This window comes from Lontra canadensis, unplaced genomic scaffold (genome assembly GCF_010015895.1).
Source record: "Lontra canadensis isolate GAN:19392208 unplaced genomic scaffold, GSC_riverotter_1.0 scaffold17, whole genome shotgun sequence".
In the NCBI taxonomy this organism is placed as follows: Eukaryota; Metazoa; Chordata; class Mammalia; order Carnivora; family Mustelidae; genus Lontra; species Lontra canadensis.
In genome coordinates, this window is record NW_022631011.1 from 976793 (window position 1) to 987398 (window position 10606).

At 39.9% G+C, this 10606-nt stretch overlaps 1 protein-coding gene across 1 annotated transcript in view; it reads left to right on the forward strand.

Moving 5' to 3' along the window:
* The window catches only part of SKOR2 (SKI family transcriptional corepressor 2), a 39840-nt gene extending 29532 nt beyond the window's left edge, over positions 1 to 10308 (forward strand). The window contains exons 7-8 of the mRNA XM_032859828.1: positions 4822 to 4887; positions 9889 to 10308. Coding sequence (XP_032715719.1) covers positions 4822 to 4884 — 63 coding nt within the window. The 3' untranslated portion in view covers positions 4885 to 4887; positions 9889 to 10308. The remainder of the gene's footprint in view (positions 1 to 4821; positions 4888 to 9888) is intronic.
* The last annotated feature ends 298 nt before the right edge of the window (positions 10309 to 10606 follow it).

The following is a 10606-nucleotide window of genomic DNA, read 5'->3' on the forward strand; positions in this document are numbered from 1 at the left end:
TTTATCCTATGCTGTTACACAGTGTTCTTATTCAAAAGATTATATCGAAAGCATCTTGGGTATCATTGCTATAGAAAGAAAACTTATGAATTTCTTTGGCTTCTGCATTTTTAGATTCTCTGCTGACTGTCATTTCTGCCCCACTGCTTCCTTTTTTAGTTTGTTAAATGCAAAGTAGTGACGACTATACAAATAATTGACAGTCTTTGTACACTTATAAATGAATGTGCTTTTCTCTCAATGTGAGATTTAAAGCATATGCAGTTTATTTAACACTTATACATGGGCAACAAGCTAACTTTTTTTTTAATAGCTTAAAATTAGAGTTTATAGTACTTCACACAATTTGTGTTAAAGTCTTCCACCTCTGCCCTGGGTTGTCAAATGCTTACAATGTTTTCTTTGCTAAGCCAGAGTTATTTATACAAGCAAAGAAATATATTCTTCTCACTATGAACCAAAAGCGAAAGTTTTAAAATTTAGCAAGGTCATGAAAATGTTAGTGTGTAGTATAGCACAGAGCAAAAAATTTCTCATTCACAGGGGGATTATGATTCTCAGAAAACATGGTTCAATTTTGAAAACAAAACCCATTACCCTGTACAATCAAGAAGGTGGTAAAGAAGCTAGATGCAATGTTATATATCAACGATATCTAAATTTTTTTTAATTAAAAAAGAAGCTGAAGACATTTTACTCCATGTATAACCTTTTGATTAAGATTTTTTTCAAGGACTGAAATATGATTTACACATTATGATGCCTTGATAACTTTTTTTCATTGCTAATTTGGCAAGAGTGTTTTTCAAGCAAGTGCATCTGTGTAGCAGCTACTAGTGTTGGTTTGTTGAAGACATACTCTTCTTTAGTCCTAATTCTTGCAGGACATTGTGAAGCTGCAAAAGAGAGCCTGTGATAAATGGCTCCATTCAGATTGACATCCTTCGAACTTGCTGGATTGCTACTAAGAGGCGTGTCGATGGAGAAAACATGCTAGTCTCCAAGTGCCCTCTGCTGTTTCCCCAGAACGCTGCAGTCCCACGCAGCCCGCAGAAGCTGGTCTCAAAGTTCTTCATTAAAAGCCTCAATTAAAATAACGCTCAATCAATAGATTTAGTACTAATGTTTCGCTCGCTGTGGACTTGTAAAAAAGCAATTTACAGCTTCCCGATTGTGGGAGCACAGTGCTTCCTTGCAGGGAAAAGAGCGAGGTCTTTATTGTTGCTGGAGGGGCCCTCCCTCTTTGGCAAGGGTGCAGCTCCTCGGCCATAGGGTCTATCCTTGGAGATTCTCAAGGATTTGTTAGGATGGGAACCTGCTCAGACTTCTCCCATCTCTACCCAGAGAGTTTTTAAAATGTGTTCTATGACACTTTTTTTTTTTTAAGGTGGATACAACAATTACTGCTTGGCACTATGTTTTTAGGAAAAGATCCTGAAGCCCTATGGTTTTGCTTTTGTGGCTAAACATGCAGGAAAAGAAGGTCCCTGCAAGTCAGAGGACTTGAGGCTGCTTTAACGTCCTCCAGCAGCAGACAGACTTTGTTTACAGTGGGTCCTTTTCCCGTTACTGATCAATTGCCAGGCATCTTGACAAGGCAATCACGGTTCCCTAGTGGTTCCCTAGTTAAGCGGCCCTCTCCTCGTTCTCCTTTTGACGTGTTAACCCACCTGAATGTCTGAGGTCAGGTTAATTCTTTTTTGGCACAAACTAGGAAGTTATCCTTCTATACTTTTAATAGACTAGCACCAGCTAGGTAATTAATTTAGAACTTATATAACTTTGAGGGATTTTTTTTCATTGTCCATGCCAAGCTTGGTGATTTTTAAGCTGGTCAAAATGAAAAGAAAGGTTTTATATGTTCTAGGACAGGATATTTACATGGAATAATTAGCTCAAAATGGAGCCTCTACAAGCCTGAGCTTCCAAGTTGGGGAATGTTTGCCGAGGTCTCTGTGAATCCACTATTGCATTTCATGGAACCCAAAAGATCTGTCATTTATAGGAGGCACGATTACTTGATGTATCATAAGAAAAGACATTTTCAACTATTATTCTAAGATATCGTCAATTATAAGACATCTAATTTCAGAAATGCTAAAATGGGGGGGAATGTATTTTAGGATCAAGGAAATAAGGTAATTTCTATGAACAGTCATAGAAATATTAGCCATGTGCTAATATAGTCTTTATCATTCATGGTTTAGGATTTAACATTAAAAGGAACAATGAAACAAGATGCAACCAGAGAGGGAAACAAACCACAAGAGACGCTTAATCTCAGGAAACAAACTGAGGGTTGCTGGGGGTAGAGGGGAGGGATGGGTGGCTGGGTGACAGACATTGGGGAGGGTGTGTGCTATGGTGAGTGCAATGAATTTTGTAAGACTGATGAATCACAGACCTGCACCCCTGAAACAAATAATACATTATATGTTAATTTTAAAAATGAATAAAAGGAGGAAAATTCTAAAAAAAAATACATGATTTTTAGCTTACAACCTTAAGCTTTTTGGTCTTTTTTTCATTTGGTTTTTATTTCATTTTGTTTTAATGAAATGAATGCAATGATGTTTGAGTGGGGATGATTCTTCAGATTTAAATTCCCATCTGGAGAATTGGGGCTCAAATGTGGAAATGTCCTTTTTTCCCCACCAAGTCCTTTTTTCTTTTCCTTCTCAGTTTCCCAACTTAATGAAATGCTACAGTGTTGTTTCTGGAGGGGAAAGAATATAGAAAGAAAAAACAAGGGGCACCTGGGTGGCTCAGTTGGTTAAAGCCTCTGCTTTTGGCTCAGGTCGTGATCCCAGGGTCCTGGGATCGGGCCCCACATCGGGCTCTCTGCTTGGCGGGGAGCCTGCTTCCACCTCTCTCTCTATCTGCCTGCCTCTCTGCCTACTTGTGATCTCTGTCAAATAAATAAATAAAATATTAAAAAAAAAAAAAAGAAAGAAAGAAAAAGCAAGAAAGGGAGGGAGGGAGGAAGAGTGGGGGGTGAGAGGGAGGGAGGGAGGAAGGCAGGCAGGAAGGAAGGAACAGGGCATTCTGACATAGATCTGAAGGCAGTGTCCTTCGGGCACTTTTCTTTGGGTTAGAATGAGTAGTTTATTGGCTTTGATGAGAGAACCCAAGGTGATGTTAACTTGTGTAGTGCCTGGGATGGAACAGACGCTTTCCAAATCGTTGTGGCACTGAATCTTGGGGTCAGGGACTTTCTCTAAATGTGAGTGTGGCAGAAATACAGTATATAGGTAATTCCTCATACCCTGAGATTTACATCATTGCTATGCCTTATCCTAAATAACAGAATTCCATTCAAGGCTTTGTTATATCATGCATCTGAAGAGAGAGGTGATCCATGTGTTTTGGTGTATCACAACACTCACTGTGATGGAAAATATGTGTCTCTTTTATTAGCAGGTGTAGCATGACCTAGAGTGAGAAGAAGAGGTAACCAGAGTAGGTCCCTATGTCACTGTTCTTGTCATAGTTATCCAGTTCATTTCAGCTCACGTCCTAAAATGTGAGATTGGGACTCTGAACTTTTTATGGCTCTAACTGAATGAATCATTAATTTATTACTGTTGTCTGTGGCCTTTATCAGATATGTGCCTATCAGACACATCCATGTTGTGTTTGTCTATCAAAATAGTGACATGATTTTGTTAGTCCCTTTTTTTTTTTTTTTTTTTTGGTCATTAAAACACCTGATTCAGCTGCTGGTTATTAGGACAAAATAGTCCAGCCAATCTTAGACACTCACATCTTTGTAGATTCATAGTTCCTTCCCATTAGAAAAAGCTCATATTTATGGATATTTATAGATGGTGGATCAGGAGAACAAAACACAAATATGCTGGAAACGTGGAGGACATATATGTATCAGTATCCAAAAACGTTGCCTAATCAGATGAAAATAATTGCATTTCCCCTCACTGCTTTCACGTAACAGCCATACTTCAAGTTACATCCTAGAAGGCTGGATATTCAGTTCTTTAAATGTAAAGTAGGTTCAAATCTTTAGAGTCCTGAGTTTAGCCTTATCATCATGAAGAAGATAAGTCACATAACGATAGAATACCTTAACTGGATACGAATAGAGGTGAATCTAAATAAAACATGTGGTCCAATTTCAGCCATTTGAATCTTCTAATGAAAAGCAACATATCAAATGGGATAGGCTTTCTTTCAAAGTCCCAGCACTGAAAAGTGCTTTCCAAATTTATCCAGGTAGCATCCTCAGGGGTCATATTTTCCACTCAGTGCAATTATTTCTGATGCTTCTTGGGAGTTACCGGGAAATTAACCAGAGTAATAATTTGTGTTTAGTTAGTTCATCTTGTTTGTGATTTATAATGACAGCATATTTTGTCACTGTAATTAAATGAAAGATAGCACTGAACTAGTTTGTAATCACATCCTTGTCCCTTTACTTGGGACATATATTATAACATCAGAAGCTCATTTTCATACCTAAATAAAAAATAATAAGACCATATTATTAAGTACACACTGAAAAAAATTCTGAAAATGAAATGTCATATACTGACCTCAGAGACTAGTTCTAGCAAGAGTCTGATGTGATATCCAGTTCTGTCCTTGATATGCTTTTTATCAGGCCTTAGGAATTTCTATAATCTGGAAGCTCTACAATGTTGATGATCTGATAGAGACCTTTTCTCCTTGGCGGGGGGGGGGGGGGGGGGGGGGGGGGGCAGAATTCACCCGCATTCAAGTTGTTAGGCATGATGAAGGGTCTCCATGTGTATCCATCTTTAAATTTAGCTTATCTGGATAGTTTTGCTTATTTTTATCTTACAGATCCCCTATGCAGCAAGCTTGATCAGGAAAGAAAAGCTTGGTGCTCATCTCAGCAAAAGCTAAAAGGTAAGCTTACCAGACAAAAGAGATTTTCTTGAACTTGGAATTTTTATTGCTCAGCCATGTTCTTTAGTTGCTGTATTCGAAATAGCCCAAGAGATTAGTAAATTTGCATCCTGTGTTTCAGCCAATATATAGATGAACTTTGTTATGCCCAGGCATGGGACTTCCTAAGTGAGTGGCCACGTACATTTTATAGATTCTTTGGAAAATTCCTAAAAACTAAGAAAATTCTATACTCCTCTGCAGAAGCAATCTTCATTCTGTTTTGAGGTTGTCTCTTCTCTGGTTCTCCCCGACACCCAGATTACTGCCCATCCACACAAAAGTGGCGCGTCAGCCACAGTTACTGTGTCTCCTCTTCCTCTGCGGTCTCCTATGTCTCCAAAAGTCTTCCTGAAATCTGGCTTCCAGGGAGCTACTGACGGACGGTGTTGTGAACATTTGCAGGCAATGCGGACCTTTGAGAATTTCCTCTGTAGGAAGAGTTATTCATTCTTTCCATAAACCACTCTGGGCTCCTAAGTCAAGAAAGACAGTAAAAATTCAATAACTATAGTCAGAACAGACCTAAACATTTTAAAAGCAACTTTTTGATTACGTAGAAGACATATATAATTGTTAGAATCAAAGGGATACAAAAACTGTGGCTTGTTGGTTCTGTAACAATACATTAGGATGAACTAACAACTGGAATTGCTAAATCAGGGGAAAACTCAGATGTTAGAGGGAGCATTTGTAAGTGCTTGTGGCCAACTAGGATTACAGTCATTTATCAGTTTGACCTGTTCTCATCAGAATCATTCTTCCCAGGCCTTCCCTCTGGAACATGTTTTGAACTTAATAGAATTTGTTGGCAAAAAGAATTCTGAACAATGCAGGCTTGTGGTTCCCTTTCTTTCTTTCACGTCTTTCTCTGTATATCACAAGTCTTCTCTGTCTTTGTACAAATGAAAATCCCACCTCTTGTCATCATCTTTTTTAGTGATAATCTTCAGCATTTATCTTAAATAGTGATAATTATGTCTCTCACATTTCATCCAAGACGGTCTCTCAGATGCTTCCCCTTAATTTTACACACAAGAAACTGAGGTATGGAGAAGAGAGTCATGATGTTTTAGGTACATGTTGCAAAGCTAGGAAGAGATCCTAGGGCTCCTGACTTTAGATTCAGTGCCAACTTTCTCCTCATGTACACACTTCCTGTCCTCTGTGGGCAGTTGTTTCCACAAGAGAGACAGTCAAGTAACAAGTCCTTGTGTTTCCATCTCCATGAAGTCATACACAAGTGGGCCTGTGAGTTGGCTCTGTTCTGTATGTTCTTCTTAAGCCTGAAGTTGATGTTGGGCATTTCTTTCTCATTAAAGAAGACAGGTTTGTACCAGCTGGGTGAAACGAATCATTTAAAAATAGTCAGACTTCACTAAATCTTAACCCATTACACCAAGGTAATCAAGGCGAGAATTACCCAAGTAAACTCATAGGTATAATGATTTGAAAATAAAGTGAGTTTTTTCAAGTTAAAGAAATTATATTAGGATGTGTTCTTTTTAAATAACATTTTTATGGAAGTGTAACACACGCTCATGAAAGTCCAGAAATCAGCCAGTCATACAAGTCATGAAGTCAACGAATCAAAATTCAGTGGATTTTCACAAGATGAACTCATTTAGGTTTCCAACACCCAGACTGCCTCCCTGTATCCCTGCCCAGGCACTCCCCCACCCAATAAAGATCAGCTTTGCCTGATTTGAGCTTCAGTGAAGGACAGTGTACAGAATGTTCTCTGGTATATGGCTTCTTTTAATCCGTGTTTTTGAGATCTGTCCATTAGAATGTAATCTCATTTCCCCTCAGGAACTCCAGTAAACTCTCTTTTTACTCCTTCTGATTCCCCAACTCATCTTCCTTGTTTATGATGAACTTCTCTTGCACCTACAAAATGAGGACTCATTGCCCAGAAACCATGCCTCTGATGGTGACATCGAGTACAGCTAGGTGGGAAGAAAAAAAAAAAAAAGATTGATTTGTGTTTAGTAACTAATGCTTCCTTCATGCTGATTTTGTTTCCATCCTTGCAGACAACAGGGATTTCTCTAAGTAGACCCTGGTGCTTTCAGAAGATTAGTGGTTACTTAAATGCTGAGCTAAATCAGCCAAGCAGAGAATCACGACCATATTGTTAGAGGCGGTATTTGATTCTCAACATGCCAAGTCTGCAAGGAATTACCCCAAGAGAGATTACAAAATAAAAATCATTACACCAAGGGAGAGAGACAAATTCTGCCTTGCTGAGTGACCACAGGTTTCCAAATGAGGGACTGATGCATTAATGTCTTATGCAAGAGTGACCCTTAAGGTAGTGTGCTGTGTTCTTGCCACCCAGTGGATTCCAATATGACTATTAAGAGGAGGAAGCTTTTCAAAACCACAGGCAATCCACTTAATAAGCCAAGCAAGTATTGCCACATATCACTGCTCTACAAATCTTTCTTGCCCTACATTAGGACAGAAGAAATTCCACGTTGAGTCAAATAAAGGTCTACCCAGACCAGGATACTAACTGTGTAATACCATTACAAGAGCCAAGTTGTTGTTCCTAAAAATACCAACTTCGAAATTTAGGCATGTGCACTGAATGCTCTTAGGTTTTTCCTTGATAACTCCTTAAAGACCCATTACCCATGGATTTATCTAAACCTTTCTTCAACCTAGGCATAGTCCCCTTTGGGGCAATGAATTCTATTAGTTTAGCTACCAGCTGTGTTAAGTGTAGTTTGCTTTCTTTATTTTCAAACTACCTCCTACAACAAGCCCTAGTAGATTAGCCATTTGACTACTTTGCATGTTTGTTTCATTGTAAACTCGCAAGTACAACAGAAATGATTTGAAAAAAAATATTTCAAAATGCTGTGTGTATTATCCTTGCATCTAGGACTGTTTCTGACACCAGAATTATTCCTGACAGTCCCTCCTACATGTAGTTTTTTCCATGATCCATGTCCTGCAGAGACACCCAATGTAATCTTTGTGAAATCTGTACTCCCAAAGAAGTACCATGATGTCAACACTAATGTAACTATCACTACACATTCTTTTTCTTCCAAGCACATTTTCCCCCCAGATTTTATTTATTTTAGAGAGAGAAAGAGAGAGTGAGAGAGAGAGAGAGAGAGCGTGAGTGGGGTGAGGGGCAGAGGCTGAACAGGGAGCCTGATGTAGGGCTGGAACCCAGGACTCCAAGGTCATGACCTGAGCTGAAGGCAGAGGCTTAACGGCTTAACCAGCTGAGCCACCCAGGCACCCCACAGGCGCCTTTTGACATTATACAAATGGTGAAGCACCCAGGTCTTTCAGTCATTCTACACAAGTGGAAAGTGGATGGTGGGAAATGACTTGTTCATAGTCATACAGAAACTTGTGATCAAGCCAGAAATAGTAATGACTATCACTTCTTGAGCACTAATTATGCCAGATGGCTGGGCTAAATTCTTTGCTGTATTATCTATCTCTTTTGAACCTTAAAACTCAATATGGTATATTCTATTATTATCCCCATTTGTGCAAGGGAACATTGAGGTTCAGTGAGGTCGCTTAGCTAGCAAGTGACAGGGCCAGGATTCAATCCAGGTCTGTTTGACTCAATTACACTTCTCTGTCTCCCGAGGATCATTGGGCTGGTTTGGAAGGAGTCTGCCTTCTATATCTGACCCTCCCTATGTTATTTTGAGTGGAATGTCATAAAATCTCTTTGAGGCTCACTCTCATCTGTAAAATGTGGGTGGTCAAGTCTGATCAGAGTCTCTGCCAGGTCTACAATGTTGACTATTACTCTTGCATACCAGATTTCCTCCATGCTCTCTTTCCTTTCCTGTAAAGGGACTGCTTTTATTAAATATGCTCAAGACCATATATAACATCCTAGGGCACGACCAACATACTTTCACTTTATGTCTGCATTTTCTTCAACACAAATGGCTCCTTTGCATACTTCTGGAGAGGCTGAGAATTTTTCTTCCTGTACTAACAATATCTAACTCTTTGGTAAACTCCTGTTACTTTTATTTCAGTTTTGGAATAATTGCTCCAACAATAATAACAAGAAAAAGCTCTTAAAAGGATAGGGAGGGATTGTAATAGAACACTCTGCATCTTCCTTTTGTATAGATCAAAGACAAAGGGAAGGACTAGCATATCCATTTCTTTCATCTGTAGTCAGACGTAGAGGACCAGGTTCTTTCAAGAGTCTCCATTGAAACTGACAACATGCTCCTGCTCTACTCAATGCTTTGTGTCTATTATCTTATTGAATCTCCACAACAACCCACTGAGAGAAGGACTGCTCCTTTCACCATATTCTACAGCTGAGAAAACCAACATGCAGAGAGCTGAGTACGTGGTCTGTGGTCTCACTGGGAGCACATGGCAAGATTTGAGCCAGGTTGCCTGGCTTTATCTCCCACACTTCATCTATTCACCTCTGAACCACACCCAGAGAGCGTGGCTTAATTCACATCCTCTATTATCAGTGATAAAGATGCAGTTAATAGCCAATCCAATGGTTTTGTTGATGTTGAATCACAAGAACTCCAGTCGTGCTTTGCCATTGCCCTGACACCTCAGGACAAGAAAAGTGGATGTAACGGGCCGTCCAGCCGAAGCCAGCGGGGCACTGGTGCATGACATTCTGTCTGCCCCTTTCACCGCAGGCTGTCTTAAGCAACCTGGAGCTTCTAGAACCCTGCAGACATGGCTTTATTGTAAAGAAGGCATAACAAACCAGCACACTCTGATGTAATCATTCTAGTTGGGCTCAATGTCTGTGGAGATGCCTAAGGGAAGATGGCAGGCAAATAGATGTAAAAAGGAAGGTGCTTTCATAACCACTGTTGAAATATCTTATCCAAACAGCACTAAAAATGTCTTCTCTCAGGATATGTTAAATGCTCCTTGACATGCTTTGTATGGTGCTGAAGTCTTCATTGTGTGCTTTTTGTCTTCTCCCAGGTGCACAGAACCACTTACTCTTGTTCTCTTGTAAGATACAGCCTGCCACTGAGCACTTCTGACCCACATAAAGACTGCGAATTCAAAGGGCTTGGGAATCCAATACAAAATCAGGTTCGGGAGAACCCAAGGACAAGTGACCTCAAAGCAGCATGGACAACCATGGAAAATAGACTGTAGTGGCCATTCATTAGTGGGGGGAGGGGGGCGCCAACCAGAGCAGCCAATACTTGTCGCATCTTTTGGTGGAACCAAAGTTTGAGTCTTTGTGTTTTTCAAGGCCAACTGAACCAGATCGTGGGAGTGCTGTTAGCCAACTGGGGTGGGCAATCCGTGGACAGTCCCAAGTGATCTCAGTGCTGCACATGTGGAGAGAGCAAGACTATCTGTTGCGTTTGAAGACATGATTCTTGGTGGAAACACAAGACCTGTCCTAGGAGTGGGGATCACGTTTTGACACCTGGGACAGCATCAGCCGTACAAACCCGCTTTTCACAGCAAACTGGACAGGCTTACACGTGGCCCCTTCCTCTCTGGTACTTTGCCTGCTGTATGAATGAAGATTGTATTCCTCTGGAAATATTTTACAGTTTAATATTGAGTATAATTAAGAATATAATCATGTTATCAAAATGGTATTTAACTCTGTTGTAGTTTCTTTAACATTCATGTGGATAAAAAAAGTCTATAATAAAAAAACTATGAACTAATAGTGGTG